The 17,831-nt window shown below is 43.2% G+C and overlaps 1 protein-coding gene across 3 annotated transcripts in view; it reads left to right on the plus strand.

The window, feature by feature from the left end:
* Positions 1 to 17,831, plus strand: part of SPTBN1 (spectrin beta, non-erythrocytic 1) — a 136,311-nt gene that overhangs the window by 66,778 nt on the left and 51,702 nt on the right. For all 3 annotated transcript variants that reach the window (XM_050894809.1, XM_050894810.1, XM_050894811.1), the window contains one exon: positions 15,068 to 15,219. In XM_050894809.1, coding sequence (XP_050750766.1) covers positions 15,068 to 15,219 — 152 coding nt within the window. The remainder of the gene's footprint in view (positions 1 to 15,067; positions 15,220 to 17,831) is intronic.

Here is a 17,831-nt window from a genome sequence, read left to right on the forward strand (position 1 = left end):
GCTGGAACTCTTGAAAGCACAGGCCCAGTTACATGTACATGACAAACACTAGACAGGGTCAGTTTTCTGTTTGACAGGTAATTGGTAGAATGCACAATCCTGCGCTGTTTTTAGTAAAACTGTATTAAGGTTGTTGGGGCGGGGGGGAGATCATAAATACGATTTCTCATTTGCAGGTTTTGAATACTTCCTACGTTAGGAAACAGGAGAAAGTACCATCCCAAATGGCATTGTACAGGAATCGTATTTGTTGTCCCTTGCAGAGACTGCAAACATCTCTGCCTTGGATATTGTCAAAATGGCCAGGCATATGTTTCTGAGGATTGTTTTGGTTTTGCGTTTGGTTTCTTTAAGTTTTCTTGTCTGTTTTAGTTCTATCAGAACTGAGTTTTCAGGTAGAATAGACGGAGAATTACATACCAAAAAGACAGTGAAGAAAGCGTGGTGGTAAGGTACAAAAATGATCTGTATTACCACAGCACTCTAATCACAAGCAAGGGGTGGCCTTATGCCTGCAAAGATTAAACAAAGTAATGCGTTGTTACAAAGAGATGTAAGAGTTTATCTGACCAAAATAAATGCTGGCTGCCCAGATTTTTCTTGGAAAAAAAACCCCCTGTGGTTTATTAAAGATACCTAAGTTTAACTTAATAGCTTGGCAAACTCTTCAGAAAATCAGCCAATATGCAGAGCCTACTTCTCAGATAATCTAAATCAAGGCAGCCCTGTTAAAGGCAATGAAACTGCACAACAGCACAGTGCCGAGGGACTCGCTCATGGGATTTTTGTCTCTCAAATCCAGGCCTGCTCCTTCGTTCTTCTCAAATAATGACTCCTCTTTGGTTTCAGCTTCTCCACACTGGTACAGTATGTTGGGTTCAGCCTTCCCCTTCCAAAAAAACCCCCAAACTCAGAAGTCCAGTTCTTAGTGCTCATTTTGTCCAGGCAGTGTTTCCAGTTTTTGAAAATATGATCTGATTATGATTTGGTTCCAGGAAAAAAGGAAAGTGAAAACATGGCTGTCTCATCTGTAGTTGACTAACTATGGTTTGCTTTGGGTAATAATTAATTCTGCATCTAGTTTAGTGTCTTTCCACAGTTATTTCCAAGGAGACTAGACTTACTCTGGTAGTGCAATGGCCGTTTTTTTTCAGGGTGTGTTCCTCTTTTTGGCTTTTCCAGATTGTCTGGCAACGTAATGAGAGAGACAGCTCTGAAGTTGCGGATGTGACTGTACTTTGATTGCAGTTTAACATGAGTAATAGCCATTATGGAACGGCAATTAAGTAAGGCTCTGAATAAATAGGGGAGGTGTCTAGAAACATCAGATGTTGGTTGTGTTTTGAACTTCTGACCTTTCTGTTATTCTCATGCATGGGGAGTTCAATAATTTGGGTTAACCTTACCTTTAAATGCTCAGTGTCTCATGTTGTTTAAATAAAAGTAATTCCTTGGGATGGCACTGTCTGCACCCACTGTGCAGGCGGGTGCACCCACTCTCAGCCCCTGTATCAAGGGGGCTGTGCTGTGCCCCTGCACGCTGGGGCTGGAGGTGCTGACGAAAGCCACGGGGTACGTGGCGGTTCTTTAAGTGGATGATAATTGCATTGAGGCTCTAATCTTGAGCCCAAAGGAGAAGGAAGGGGTATTGGGAACTATTTTAGCTATGGCTGTGGGAACTGTATTTGCTCTCTCAGAGGCAGATTGTACCCCATTCCCTCTCTGTGTCTTCACAGGCTTCATTCACCCTGTGGGGTGCGAGTTGCATTTCATCCTCATGGCCGCACCTGGTAACAGGAAAGTGTGTTTTGCTTCCAGCGCAAGGAAGTCGTTTTAGAAAATTGGCAATGCCCGTAGACAATTTCCTGACTGTTCCCTAGGTGACGTTCTGGCCACTGTCACTTCTACAGATGCGCTGATAATCTGTCAGCCTCTAATAGCAGATTATGTGCTGGTTGCATCTGGACATGATTGTTCATAGCTGTTGCCTAAGTCCTTACGGAAGGAGTTCACAGAGCGAGGCATGGAAGTTGTGGCACGTTTTTTCCATAAATCCGCTGCTGCTCACATATTATTAAATGCTTCTCTCTGTCTCTCCCCCAAAATAAATATGTTAATAATGATGCCTGATAGAGTATATTGTAAAATCCCTGAGATATAAATCCTTATTTACTGGAACATTTGCTCGTAACAGGCGAGTTGCACTGATATTTGCTGGCACGTTGATGCTCATGATGCTCTGTGCCACTTCAAAGATGCTTATGTATCCTCTGCGCCGGGGCCAGCCATGTTCCAGCCAGTTCCTCGCTGCAGATACTTTTTTTTTCCTAAATAAAAGCAGTCGCATGTTGTCCTGGAGAGCAGACAACACTTAAGGACACCTAATATGTAAAATCTTTAGCCGTGCAGCGTGTCCTGGCAGTGGCATCCTCCATAGGGATGGAGCGTAGTTCTGCGCTGGCTCCAGGAGAGCTGCTCTCGCTAGGCAGGGTATGGCAGGGCTGGGACCAGCACCTGCCAGCTGTAGCAACACAGAATGAAACAGCAGCTGAGGGGGGGCAGTTTCCCCCCCTGTTTTTCCTGAATGACTAAAATGACTGGACAGGGTGGTGTGATCTCTGTAGTACCCGTTTCAGTGGGCTGGGTACGGGGCTGTCCTTTACCTCTCTTCCAGTCTCTGTGAGCGTGGCTGATCCCAACCAGTTCCTAGCAGTTTTCAAGTGTACGTTTGTGAACTACCTAATGCCAGAACACCTTTTGTCTTCTGTGCTACATAAGTCAGCTCTTCCTTCTGGTTTAGCTCCTGTTGCCAAGTGTAAAAACATTTCCTTGGCACCAGCTGCAGGTCACTGTGGACTTCATATTCAGAAGTGTATTCATGGAGCTTTTTCTTATGTGTAAACATCTTGTGTATTTGAGTTAGGCTGAAATGTTCCCGTAAGTTTGGAGACCTGAAAATCAGTGAGTTATCATGTCTCAGGCTTCAGGAACACACAAATAAGGTGCACACAATCTGTGTAAGATGCCATAAATGCGTTTTCATGCCTGTGTACACAGGTGTATCTGTGTGATTTGGCTATGAAGGTGTGTAAGATGGGTATAAGCTCACAAATAGTCTTAGTTAGCTCAAAGAGCCTATTCACCTATGTAAGGCAAATGTGCAATAGTTCTGTGCCTAACCAATACCTGAATTATTTTTTTAATGATATTAATATTACATTAACAGACAATTGGGAGCATTAACCAGACGCTTAGCTTTCAGAAGTTCTTGTGCTCTGCGTTTCCTTTATTAATTGCCATATTTCATAGCATGTTTAAAAAAAAAAAAACCAAACCCAACCAACAATGCTGTTTCACGTTTTGAGGGAGGGGAAAGCCCAGAATACAGAGCCCATGTGCAACGTGATTAAGGAGGCATCAGTGAAATGACTTGGATCAGGAGTGTTTGGGTGCTTCTTATATTGATTATGCTGAGGTGATGATGTTTGGCACTTAATTTTCTCAGTGTGCTAAAAATTAAAGAAAGTAAATGGAGGTGAATTATTGGGAGCTCTCATGGATAACTTCAACAGAAGCTGCACCTTTGTACACACATAGAGCTTTTCAGTTTGCATAGTCAATGCATTGCACAATCAGTACGACTCACAAGTCCACTTTTAAGACTAGAAAAACAAGTGAAGTTTCTGGATGAAGATACACATTTAAGGTGTTCAAAGTATAATTTTACCTAACTAATTCCTTCAAATTTGCGTCACCTTTTAAATCTCAGAGAGATCTTCAAGAGTTTCAAACAAAGGGGTCTTTTTCTGGTACTGCTTTGAAAGTTATTACATGGTCAGGAAATACCATGCTGGAAAAGGTATCTTTTTCCCCCCACTCTTGCATAACTCTGAAGGCTAAAATGATTTTGCTTAAACATGCCACATTGTCCCACAAAAGCAGATCAGTAAGTGACCTTTGGATTGGAATGAAACAGACCAGCAGGAAGATTTTGAGGTGAGGAATTAGAATGTATGTGCAACTTGTTTGTACCTCAGAAGTCCCAAGAAATCAGGTATGACATGTAAAGAAAGGGTTTTTTTATTATTATTATTTTTAATTACCACATGGATTTCTTAAAAAAGAACTTTAATATATAGAGTGACTGATTAGAATGTGTGTTAAAGTTTACATTGTGGTTCAGTTTTCTGGAGCTTTGCTTAAGCGAGCTAACAGGTGAAGGCATCAGTTCTGCCAGTCTCAAAAGACAACAACTCCAGGACTTCAGCTGGAGCTCTGCATGATGGGTTTGCAGATTAGAGCCAGAGAAGATTAGGGATTTTTCCTCTAATGCTTCTTATTAGCAGTTTGTTTCAAATCTCATTAAAATCCATTCATTTTTAAAACTCCCTTCTTAGAAATAACTGCATGTTATAAATACCATGGTTCCTTCAGTAATTTTTATTGTAATCTACAATATTTTTTTTGCTGTTATTCATTCAGCTTTCACCTTTGGGATTTTGCTTAGATCTCAGGCTTGCTGAGCCATGGCCTGGCTTACCTGTGGTGTTACTGCTTTTATTTGGCAACCTGTCAGTACAGCCTGGTGTGTCTGACTCTACAATGTAGCATGCAGTTAACAATAGTAAATTATTGCGTGACCATGGAAACTGGATGAACTAAACACATTGTTCAGCAAGGCTATGAAATCAGCTATTATTAATCCCTGATCAACACAGTGGTTGTTTAAATACGTGCCCTTCCATTTAAAATATTTCTGTGATAATGAAAATTATAGTTTAACAGCAATTAATTATAATGATAACATCTCTTAGCACCAAGATTTAATATTTTGAAAGGATTAAATGCATTCATCATAGATTTATTTATTTTCTATTCATGCTTTTCTGTCATTAAAGTGAAATGAGATTTAAACATGAAATCAACAAAGGTTTGGCATTTCTTTCATCTATTCTTCTTTCTGATTGCAATGACTTTTTAAAGAAGCATGGTCAAAACATACCACAGCTTTGACTTTTCTCTCCATGTAGTGTCTCAACTTGTGCCTCAGATGAAAGAAAAGATCCCACAGCTCTCTGAAATCCCTCGATGGGATTCCGTAGGAATACTAGCAGTTCAGTCGTCTGGCCTATTCTTGTTTAAGCTTGCTAAAATTCATAGAATCACAGAATACTTTAGGTTGGAAGAGGAGTTTATTTGGTCCAGCACACCTACTCAAAGCAAGGTCAACTTCAATGTTAGATCAGGTTGCTTAGGGATTTGTCCTGTTGAGATTTGAATATCCCTAAGGCTGGAGATGCCATAGCCTGGGAGGGATCTAGTGTCTGAACACCCTCATGGTGACAGCTTTCTTCTTGATGTTCCATCAGGATTTCCCTTGCTTGGCAACATCCAGCCTTGCACCACCAGCAGGTCTTCTTCCTCCAGGGTGATGTGTGCCGCTGTAAGCTTCTGTCTGCAGTGCCTGGGTTTGCTCTTAAAAGATGGATTTCAGCATCCATTTTTCTGTCTTCAGGGTGAATGCTGAGTCCTGATGCCCATCCCTTACTGACTCATGTCTGCTTAACAGTTACAATTTCATATTTCCAAATACCTAGATAAGGAGGATCCCAGTCTGGTCACATAGTTGGATTGTAGAAATAGCAGATTGCTAGTAGTCTTGTGTGAGAACTGTTGCATTACCTGCAGGGGCGGAGAAGAAGGAGGAGTGCCGAAAGGAAAAGAGAAAAACAGAAATAAAAAACCCCAACAAACCAGCTCCTTCCTACCCTTGTTTTTCCTCCTATAGACAAGTGGGAATCTGCTGTAAAAGCTCTTTCATTCTGCTGGGTTTGCTGAACACAGGAAGAAATAAGATGGACCTTATGTAGTGAAATACCCAGCATGTTTTCTGCCTGTGCCAAGCCTTGCTCTCACCCTTGCCAACACTGCTAATCAGACAGTGGTTTGGGCAAGTATGGAAAATAACAGCACTGCCCCCCTCCAAAAAACCCTGGCGCTTCCCTGCATTATCCTCATAATGTTTTTTAAAGGAAACTGCAGAGACCCCACAAGATTGTGTGTACTTGAAATAGTGCAGTGACCTCAGGTTTTCATTGTTCTTCTGTGGGAATTTCACAGTCAGTGTCCTGGGACAGGCCGATGCTTTTTCCATGCTCCTTTTCATTAAGTGATTTGTCTGCTATGCAGAGGGAAAAAATGGCAACAAGTGTAAACCACTAACATCAAATCAGCCGTAAGGCATTTGTGTCCTTTTATGTTAAATGCTGACAACACTGATGTATTTTTCATGCTGTTTTTAAAAGGAGGTCCATTTGAACTCCATACTTGCACGCTCATTAGGCCATAAAGTTATTCCTTTATTCAACTGTACTTTTGCTCTTTTGCTGTAAAAATGGTTTTGTAACATTTTCTCCAAATACATTTTGGAGATCAGGCCTTGGTCCTCTTGAACATTTTTCTCATAATGGACTTCAATAATGTGAGTGGTTATATTGAAACCAGGGCAGGTGATGGTGTCTAAAGCTGAAGATGGGTGTAGGTATTTCCAAGAGCAGCACCTAGAAGTGTTAAACCATTTTAATCATCCACTAGAAAGGTTGCATTTCTGTAGCTGCTTTGCATTTCATACAGAAAAACAAGTAGTCAGCTGGTATCCCAGTACCAGGAAAAAAAGCTGAATGGTTAATGTTTATGAAGTGGGCTGTGTGACAGGGTGTTTTCTGTTGCAGGGAGCTGCTCATGATGCAGGAGATATTTACACAAGTTTGCGTTCCAGTTTTCCTGAAGTTAAACAAGCAGTTCGCATAGCTTGCACCGATGTAGGGAGAGCTGAGCGCACATTCTCTCTAAATCTGCTTAAATATGTCATCTCCATCTTCTGAATTAAAAAATAAAATAAAATAGGCTGAGTTCTTTCACCAGTTTAATCTGTTAAACCCGGGTGACTTTTATGTTTCATTTATTTGCTGTGGGAGGCTTTACAGCAACTTTTTGCAGATGAACATAATCTTTCTTCTACGTGAATCCGAAGCTGGCTTTCAGGAGGTTTATTTTTGTATTGCTGACACCAAAATGCCATAAACTCTGTGTAAAAATAAAGACAATGAAGGGACCTGCCCTTCCACACCCCCGTAATGCTTGGCTGGCTACCGGATATTGTTCTGTGCATCATTTTATTGTGTGAGTGAGGTTTAGTGACATCAAAGAGAGAAAGCAGCAGAATTGTTTTTTCCACATGCTGCATTATGTGGCTTTCCCTTTTTTCTTTCCAGAGCATTTTCAGCAGTGAAAGTAGTCACATGCTGTAACGTTTAGTAGAGAAGGGTAGATATTTAATAGGATTTAGAAGCTGGTCGGTGCTTCCTAGTAAAAGAGAAATGGATTGCTAAACACACCCCTGACTTCTGAACAATAGTCTCTGTGTAGCAGAGTTGGGAAAGCAGCAAGGATTTTGGTCCTAATGAAAATCACCAGCTAAACACAGCATGAACAAAATCACCTCGTTGCTTTGTCATCTTTCACATTTGCATTCAAGTTCTTGTCTAAGTCGTGTTTGAGCATGTAAAAGCTTTGGCGTAATCTCACCACTTTTGATGGGGAAGGCGCTCCACAGGTTACTGTGTGCCATAAAATAACCATAACAAATACATCCTACTTGCATCAAAACCATCAGCTGCAGTCATTCCTCCATGTTAAACTGTCTGCAAGATTGAAGTAAAAATGAAGGAGGTGCCTGCTTTTTAAAGTTCACCTGTTGTTTCGAAGCATCAGACCCACGTGTATCATGTTTTCTGTATAAGATGTGTGTAAGTTTGACTTCGTGCAGATTTCATTCTAGGTTGTTGCTTGCCTCTGCATGTGTGTGTTATGGACTTCTGTCTTCTACATTAAACTCATTTTTTTTCCATTTTCATCAACTCCTATTTTCAGTTGTGACCCGTTATCTGCAGCTGGAGAAAAGCAGCGTCCACTGTTCAGTTTTATTGCCTTACTACTAAAGGGGAGACAGTCATCGGACACTTGAATGTTAAGAGAAACTAATTTTATTTCTTTTTCTCTACAGACACCTAATAGTCCTCCTCCTGACTGGGTGATCCTTCTTCCTTCCATCATTTTCTTCCTTGTTGATAGATTCCAATATACTGTAATTTAGACTCTCTGTGCCTGACTGTGCATGTTTATGTATTGTTCTCTTTGGGCTTCTTATTGCCACATGTACTAATATAGCATGTATTGGGACCATGTGAAAAGGCCATCATTTCGTGTTTGTCCAAGCAGATGTTTCTCTCCTCAGCTGATCCGGTACAGATACACAGAGGTGCTTTTTTCCCTTCTGGGTTATATTTAGTGTTGCATCGGTTGACTGATTGCGTTGCCACGCAGCCCCGCAGGCAGGCAGTCCCACGGAGGGTCCCAGCCCGAGGGTCTCGCCCCAGGGTTGGGGTCCTGCTAGGCTGTCAGGAGCACACAAAACCCAACCTCAGCCTCCCTCCCTGGCATGGATCGCGGGCCAGGGCTGCTGGTAGTCCCCAGCCTTCCTCTGAGCATGCAGCCCTTGGTTTGGACAGGAAATGGAAGGACCAGGACCCACCAGCATTGTTCTTTCCTCAAGGCGGTACTGGGGTGGTGAGCAAAAAGGAGCTCTTACTTCGTCCTGTCAGAGCCGCTGAGGGGTCTGCATACCGGCCTTGGGGCCGGGTACAGTGGATTTGTTTTGTACAACCCTGTGCTCAAGCCTGGAAACAACAGAGGTTAGATCTGTATTAGAATTATTTCATGTTCAGTATTGGCCTTCTGTTACTGTAACAAATGGTGAAGATTAGTGCAGTACATGCATTCACGTTGTTTCCTGATAAAATCTTGTTTGATCACCACATTCTGGTCCCAGCAGCTGATCTGCCATTCTCTCGGGCATCTTTCTCAATTTAAAAACTTTCAAGCATGGCTGGAATTTGTGAAACTGTAAATATTACTGACTATTTAACTCTATATGCTCGCATCTATGAGAAAACATAGGGTGATATCCTGCGCCCTGAAAACCTACAGTAATGGCAATGTTGTCCTGTGAAAGGAAGTTCTGTTTTCTCTTTGCACGGTTAACCCAGGTTATGATCTGGGGAATTCTGGGAAGCTGTGGATATTGGATATCAGCAAAAGTGGTGCGCCTGGAGCAACACTCAGCTGATCTCTGAGTCAGTGTGTTTAGCAATGCTTCGTGTAGGGTGCGCACTGGCTGTGTTTGTTGCTATAGTGAAAAAATAATAATTTTAAGCTGGAAAAATTACTTTCAGCCTGGAAATCAAAAAAGATGTAAACCTGCAGGAGACAGAGCTTTTGGAGTTAGGGATTAAAACTCATCCTTAATTTGTCTTGCTTGAGGTGTTACAGGGATCCACAAACATTGATAGTGTATAGAGCAAGCTGCCTGCTGGCTGGGCTCAGCAGGGAGGATTTCAGTGCCTCTGATGCCTGGGCTGTCCCAAGGGGGCTGTGCACACACCGAGGGCCCGGCAGCAGTCCTAGACACTCAGTGCCTCTTTCAGCTTTCCTTTGGTGCTCCGATTTCTCTGTTTTCTTCAGTAGCATTTCAGCTCCTTTGAAAGCACCCACTTCACTGTTTATCTGATCCGGTTTGGAGGCCTTTGCAATCCAGGGGCTGGCAGTAGCTGTTGCACACTGAAAGTCATTTTACCTGTGCTGGGCTGGCGGCAGTGTGTGCCAAACATATTTGCCATTCAGTTTGAAACGGATTCAAGGTCAGTTTGTTGAAAATGTGGTTTGACCGGTATGGAAGGGAGCAGATCGTCTTCAGGCTGTTTTTAGAAAACAGGCGGCTGCACAGGTAACCTTTGCCGCAGCAGCAGTTAGTGCTGCGGTCATGCGAAGGGACTGGGGCTGATAATGCCTTCTGGCATGTGGGAGCAGCAAAGGGGTCACAGGGGCCCACATTTCTCTCAGCTGGCTCCTGCAGCTGTGCGTTTTCCAGGGCAGTTATTAAGACAAATTCTCCATTATTCTGGCACAGCCCTATTGAGTTCACTCAGCGGAGTTGAGCGTGTGACAGAGGGAGGATGGTGTGTGCGACCCCCCTCCCGCTGTCCCACACTGGGGATTCAGCGAGTGACGCTCCTGGCTCTGGTCTTTCAGAAAGTTAACTACATTTTTGTTAGGGTTTTTTCTCATCCAATTAGTAGAGGAAGAAATTACTCTCCTCAAGCGGGGAAGGGGCTAGATGCCTGCTTGTCATCACATCCAGCCCTGGTTTATGTGAATTTCAGTGTACAAACTCCAGTTTATTTACTAAACTCCTAAACAAAGTCAGTCCTTGATTTATCACAGTCACAGAGCTGGAGTTTGCAAGCCACTGTATGCTAGTAGTATTGTCGTGGGGGTTTCCGCATAAAGGAAATTTCCTTCCCAGTGTTGCTTCAAGATAAGTTGGATTCTCTATTATCAATACTGCTGTTAGAGCGGCTTCCGTTTTCCTGCTGTGCATGTTTTGCATGTTGCGCATTTCTCTTCACCCTTGGGAAACAAATGTTTTCACAAGCTGTAGGACACTTGGAGCTCCACCCATATCCTCTAGTTTTAATTAATCTTCAAAATCTAAAACCGTGTTTTTGAAAGTATGAAGGACATTTGTCAAAACGATCACATGAGATTCATAAACAGCACTTCAGGGCCCATCGCTGATGTTAAATCCCTGGTATCATCACTCATGGATGCACCTGGCCCTTAGCGTGTAGGTTTTTACACAGCACTGTACGTTAAAAGTCATAGTTGCGTTCTGTGCTTAGCTGAGTTGTCAGAGCTAAGTACCACTTTTCTGTATGTATGCTTCTTTCTCTGGAACATACAACCAAAATTCACTGGTTTTAATTCTGTGCATGTTTTAACCTGAAACCCCAGAGCAGAAGAAATACCGTTTATCAGTTTGAAAGGGTTGGTAAAAGCGTTGCAAAAGCCTGCAGTCGTTGTGAAACACCATGTAGAAATAATCAGGAGAGGTTTTAACATGACCAACCCCAGTCACACAACTTTCAAAACGGGCTTGTTTTGCTTTCCCACGTTGTGGGAGCACAACATCAGTTAAGCGATGTGGGGGTAAGAATGGCTGCGCCTTCTCTCTTCTGGTGTTTGTATCACTAATAGTGTCAGCGGAGAGTTAGAGAGCTGCGCTCCGCCTGTGCCAAGTGCATGATAAAGAGTGGCCTTCCTGGGTGACCGGCCCATTAGGAGACTGAAAGAGCTGCTGTGTCTCTCCGGTGGCATTTTTCTGAGATAAGTTGCTGGTTGTCCCCAAAAACTGGCAGTGAGCACATGGGGGCCTGGCTCTATGCGTGGTGCCGCAGGGTTTTCCCACGGGGCTGGAGGCTGCACCCAGGCAGCCAGGGATCTCGCTGCTTTTGGCCGTTCTTGCTGTGAATCGGAGGAGAGACGAGAAGAAGACAAAAAGCTGTTAATGGCTACAGCAATGAAGTTGCTCGAACACATGTGAAGAGCTGACAGTAGGCTCAGCATGTGGAGTTAGCGCTGACACCATCGCAGCTGTGCTCTCAGTAGAGATTTTCACACTATTTTTATCTGGCGGGGCGAGCGGGGAGGAGGACGGCGCTGCAGAGGATGGGTGGGGATCAGGTGAAAGGAGCGAAGATGAGAGCGAGCGCGGGGTGGGTGCAGAGGTGAGGAGCCAGAAAAACCAACCGAGCCCTTCAGCCTCTCGCCGTAAACAGGAAATCGAGGACCACAGAGAGTGAGACAGAGGAAATGGGAAGGCAGAAGGGGAGAGGCAGCAACTGTGTTTGAACTAGACTAAAGAAAACATGTGTAACGGCACCAAGCATCAGCTACCAAAGCACAGAGGGCTTCCAGCTAGATGGGGAGAGCCTGTAGGCTGTGTTCCCATCCTCTCGCTCGCTGATAATTCGGTGCGCTTAAGGATGCTGAGGCAATAGAGAAGAAGAGTCGTCACTGGAACTTGCTGAGGGTTTTTCCACTGAATCCCTACTGCCTGAAGAATGCACTTTCACGTCCTTTTTTAGGCCCAGCAATTGTGCTGGGGTGGGGAAGCCTTTCTGGGAGAGTGACCCCTGGGCCACGTCGGCACTGTCCGTAGGAGGGACCCATCTTCCCCCTCCTGAAAGGGCTGCCTGGAGCCGGCTGATCTGTTGACTTCCTTTGACTGGCTTTCAACAACAGAAGATCCTAAGCTGGTGTCAGTTTAATACAATGGCACTGAAGTTTTCACAACCTGACTTGGCCTGTCGCTGTATTTCCCACGTCATGTCTTCAATCTGTTCAAAATTAGGCTCTGACTCTTCATCTTCTTTTACTAAAACCACATGGATGTTCTTTTCCCACCCATTACTTTTATCGTGATCCTAAATTGGGAGGATTGTTGGCAACCATAACTTTTGACCAAAGATTTTTTTTTTTAAATGGTTGGCTTCATGATGATATTTGATAGCTTTTTTGTTTCACATAATATTTTCTATATCCAACTCTATTTTTAGGATCCTGTACATCTGTATTTCTCTTCAGAATGAATGTAACCACAGGGATTTCTGAATGTTGTGCTTCTGTATAGAGAGTACAGTGATTAAATAAACAAATTTGCTGAGCTGTTTTGAGGCTTGTTCAAGCTGGTGAAGGGAGATGTGGTAATTTCTGTTGGAATTTTATTTCAAAAGCACCAACTATTGCAAGGTTTTTATTCTGTGACTCATTTCAAAAAAATACTTCAACTAAAAGCATGGATTACTAGACAAGCAGATATGCAGATACAGCATTCCCAGGAACTTGCTGTAAATAGTTCATAAAATATATATTTAAGGTTAGTAGACAGTATATTTAAATCATTACTTGGATGGACAACTATTTCCACTAGTCAGATGCATTGGGTTTTCTCTTCTTTGATCCAAGACTGAACAAGCTATGTTGTTACGCTGCTGATACGAATTGCAACATGGTTAGGAGACGCTGCAGCTTTTGACTGCAAAGATATCATTTATTTTTATAGTATTGTTTTCCTGGGGCAAGGTTTGGGCTTTCTAACAAACTGGCCGTTCTTCTGTTCGCACAATGCTTATTAACGACGCACACTGGAGTCTCAGGCCGCTGCGGCTGTGATGTTCTGGCAGTAAAGGGCACGTGCATCATGCGGCATTGATGGGGTCTGGGGCAGAGCGGGGGGCTGAGGTTTGGGCAGCGGGGGGGGGCACGCGCTGCTGCTTTTGAGAAACTGCTGTGGGCTCCTCGGTGCACTGGAAAGCAAGCCACAGTTATTGCTAACTTCCTGTTCACTTCCTATATCTTAGCAAGCCTCTGCTTCATACAGAGTGAGGACAAACAAGAGTAACGCAAACTGTCGATTCATTGAAAGCATGTTGCTGTTTTTTCACAAACCCTACCTTTTTCATCTTTCCAAGCCTCGTTTTCTTAATTTCACACCTTATAGGTAGGTAAAAGCTGTTACAAATGGGACAGTTTCAGTGCATTAGCTTTGGTCACGTCCTACCACATGGGTAGCAAGAATAAATTCAGAAATACATGGGAGGAACTGAAATCTTAGGGTGGGGTTTATGTAATTGGGCAAACTGCCACTGAAGTGCTGGTCTGCTCTCCCACTCCTTGTCAGATTCCTCCTCCTTACTGCCACTCTACTATATGATTTCTTACTGTCTTTTTTTCTTTTACTTGTTTCCCAACTTTCTATCCTTTTCAGCCTCAGCTTCTTTATCATTCCTTATCACCAAGATCAGGCTTTTGCTGCTGTCCCCAAGGTCCTGCGGGTGTGGAGGCTGTAACAGGTTATGAACACGCTGGGATCATGGCCCCACCACGCTGCGCTGCCAGGAAGGGGGCACATCCTTCCTTTTGAAGGACAGCATCCACTGAAACCCTGGGTAGTCAGATATAAACTCTGTGTTGATCTGCACCATCATTAACGTTTTCTGTGTTTCAAACAACGTACTCAGAGTTTTCGGAGCTGGACATGTTACATTTTGGTTTAGGATTTAGCAGTCTTCATGTCCTGTTTGTGAAAGTGCTAACAACTTTAAAGAGACTGATAGGAGGCTTAGATGCTTAGCTGCTTGGAAAAGCAGACTGCTTTCATTCGTATATCTAATTATGGACTTCAGAGTCCAAGTTTGAGCCACCTGTGTTTTGACAAATTTGGTCTGTAGTAGTTCCCAGCTCAGTGAAATGACTTTTTGCTAACGAGGAAGGGCTTCATCCAAAGCCCTTGGCAAAAGAATTTAACCACAAAGATGTATAACATTTTCTGTCTGAGAGTTCTCAGCTTGGTAGATAGCTGTTTAGGAGTTTCTGAATTAATGTGACTGCAGTGAGCCTGTGCGTTAAGAGAGCTCTCGTAGCCAATGTTTTCGTGTATAAACAGTTGTGAAAGACTCTAGGAAGGGAAGGTGGAAAGAACCTATTTTTCTATGGCTTTAAATAAATGCAAGTCTACTTCAAACATGCAGTTATGGAAAAGTTCATCTTGATATTGTGTAAATACAGTTACAAATGTTGAATCTGCAAATAAATAGTGTAATGAGAAGGGAAAAAAGCAAATGGGAAGCTTTGGTCTCTGCTCTCTTTTGTACTTATCTTAATCCAAAGCGACTTCTGGTATTTCAGGGGATCTGTTGTGGATTTGTGTGCGTATTCGAGAGCAGAAGTTGGCCTGTTCTTCCAGTGGTGGAAGATAACTCTTGATCAAATTACTGAACAGTTTGATCAGTCCAAAGGGGCTTTTACATTGTAGCTCTACAATAGACCTCTTTGCAGCTTGAGGAAGCTGCTTATCTGAGCAGCAAGTAAGTCTACAATCTATAGTTCCGATTTATTCCACAGGTAGTAACTCAGTAAATTCCCACTGACATTAGAAAATGGGAAGAAAGGTGGATTTTCAGTGAAAAGTCCCGATTTCTTCAGTGATTGTGCTAAGAAGACAAGCCATACCTTTCATTTAATATTAGACCTGTTTGAACATCATATTTTCATGTAGGTACATGAACTGTGATTTATTTTGAGTAACATTGTGTTGTTTTCCTAACAGATGAACGTGAGGCAGTTCAGAAGAAGACATTCACAAAGTGGGTTAATTCCCACTTGGCACGCGTATCATGCAGAATTACAGATTTGTACACTGACCTTCGCGATGGAAGGATGCTCATCAAACTTCTGGAAGTTCTTTCAGGAGAGAGACTCGTAAGTGTTTATTAATATTCATTGTGGGGGTTTTGTTTTGGTTTTGGGTGGTTTTTTTTGGTGAATCCTTGGCTGAGGTGAAGTACAGCAAAACTGAGTACTGAGGGTTCAGCACTGCAAATGTCTTCTTATGTATTAAAGAAAAAAAAAAGTCTATTGCTTCAGCTGGATCCAGACACTATTAAAGTGTCTTCCTATTGGTTTCAGTAGGACTTAAAGGAAGTCTCCTTCAAAGGGTCCTTGCTGGTGAAATGCTGAGTGCTTCCAGCAGCGTACTCCCTGCTCCTGAATCTGACCGGCGCAGAGCACTAAATGTTCTCCAGCCCCTTAGACCGTCTCGGTAACAGTGAATTAGATGTGCTGAGGAACGTTCCTGGGCAGTGTGGCCAGCTGGCCTGTTTCTGTGCTAGTAAACACAGCCGCTGGATGCAGGTGGCTGTGTGCAGGCTGCCTGCCGGCCCGAGGCCTGGAACATCCCTTTTCCCTTCCCTGGAGCGTGCTGGGGGGTTGTGGAGGACAGCTGGTTGGAGAGGGCCAAGTCCACCCGGGGAAGCATTGCAGCAGTTTTAGCCATGGTGTTAATTGCACCCCACTGCTCAGGAATGCTCCTGGGTGTACTTGATTTTACTAGGATAGATAAGGCTTGGACTTTCTTTGGTCGGAGGAATAGCTACAATGAATTTAAATGGGGCAAATCCTTTCTTTGGGTATGCTGAGAGAGCCCCCTTGATACCAGCACAAGGGAGTGGTGAGTAAGAAAATCCCAGTAGTGAAAAATGCTGCTGCATGGCAGGGAAACTGGGTTGTCGGGAAATGGCTGGGTATCAGTTTTTCCTTCGGTTCTTTAAATGATGGCTATGCTCTTAACTACCTAATTTAAAGCAATCTTTTCAAAGAAATACGGGTCTTTAGCTAAGACCTGAGGCTACACAAGGATGCGACTGTGTAATCGCTTGTCATCAAGCACTCCTATTAATGGAAGCTCCATGGCTTAAGGCTCTGGGTAATGAATTGAACATACGGCCTACAGTGTAGTGTCTGTACAGTAAGGCAACAGAGGGAGATTTCCAAATGCATCTGTGAGGGTAAGGAAACTGATGTGCATAGAAGTACCCTGTGTAGATGAAGGCATTGTGTGGATGGAGGTAACTAATCTCAATGTTTGTCAACTGCGGTTTGCTCAAAATATGTTTCTCTCTATGCCGAATCATTTACTTCAGTGAGGTATTAGGTTTGACGTGTTCACTGCAGGTAGCAGATGTTATTCATACAGGAATAACTGAGACCGACATGCCCCGTTATTTGAGGATTCAGACAGCAACTGTGCCACCTCTGTTTAAATCTTTGTATCTGCCTGCCAAGATTTGACTTTCAGTGTCAAATAGCAGCGGTGAAGCTCAGACCAGTCGTGTGACTCTTGCTGCGTGATTCATTTACATTTTTCACTCCAGGTTTTGAAAAATGCAAACAGAGCTTACACAGCTGTTTGGGTGGGGAGGGTGCAGGAGCCACCCGGTGAGAATGCTGGATCTGCACTTGCATCATCGTTTGCGTATCACATTGGCAGCTGCCTGCACCACCACAAATTCTTTTTGTAGCTTCGTTATCTCAGGATGGAGGACAGCAGTCTCTGTTTGAACAGTACATTCCACCACACCTTCCTCTGCAAACAAGAATACAGATAACGCAATGCACTAAACCTTGAGACAATTACACAGATGAAAAATATTCCAGGAGGATCGGCACATAGCATCCACTTGCTGATGTTCTCTAGCCTTTTGGAATTTATTTTAGCTGGTATTGGTTAGGTTCTGACATCTCCGTGACACCCAAGCAGAAATCTAAAGACAGTATCTTATGCAGAAAGCTTAAAATCAAGACAAGAAACATCAAATGGTAACAAAGCAATAAACAACTGCAGAAACTAGCCTAGATAATTCTTTTAATACGGTGTGTTTACTGAAGCAGTAGAACAAATAGGAATTGTTTTCTCACTTTTGAAGCTGGGATTCAGATTCTGGAGCTGGAGCCATACGCCTGCGGAGCAGAGTCTGGGATTTAGGATACTAATCAGGGAAGCAGGACTGCTCTTTGCCCTCTGTAAGATCTCCAGCCTCGTTTGCACAAACCCTGCATTTTTCCAAAGCTATTGTGATTTTTGATGATGAAAACCCAGAGTCCTTGAAGGTGTGTTGGAGAAACTCAAAATGAGAGCATCCAATAAGGGCAACATCTACATCTTGCTGTCTTTGCTCAGCTTGATTCCTAATCCTCGTGTTTAGTCCAGGCCTTACTCTACATCAGGTCCTCTGTACAGCACGGTATTTGGAAAGAAAGTGATAGCATGCAATAGTCTCACTGAGCAAAGCAGAAAAGAATCCAGCCAGTATGAAAAGACAGTTGTAATTTTGTTTGCACACACTGTTAACCAGCTTCTCCCAAACAGAAAAATAAAGCTGAGAATTGTTTTCAGCATAAAATTAAGCATTTAGCTCAGTTTCTTCCATAACTATATAAAGGATTAGTAAATTCCTTATAATTCCTGGATGTTGAAAGGTCAAACTGTGTAAGCAGATTCTCTGTAGTGAGTTCTGTCACGTTTTCTGTTGCAA

Source organism: Gymnogyps californianus, chromosome 3 (assembly GCF_018139145.2).
Source record: "Gymnogyps californianus isolate 813 chromosome 3, ASM1813914v2, whole genome shotgun sequence".
Taxonomy (NCBI): domain Eukaryota; kingdom Metazoa; phylum Chordata; class Aves; order Accipitriformes; family Cathartidae; genus Gymnogyps; species Gymnogyps californianus.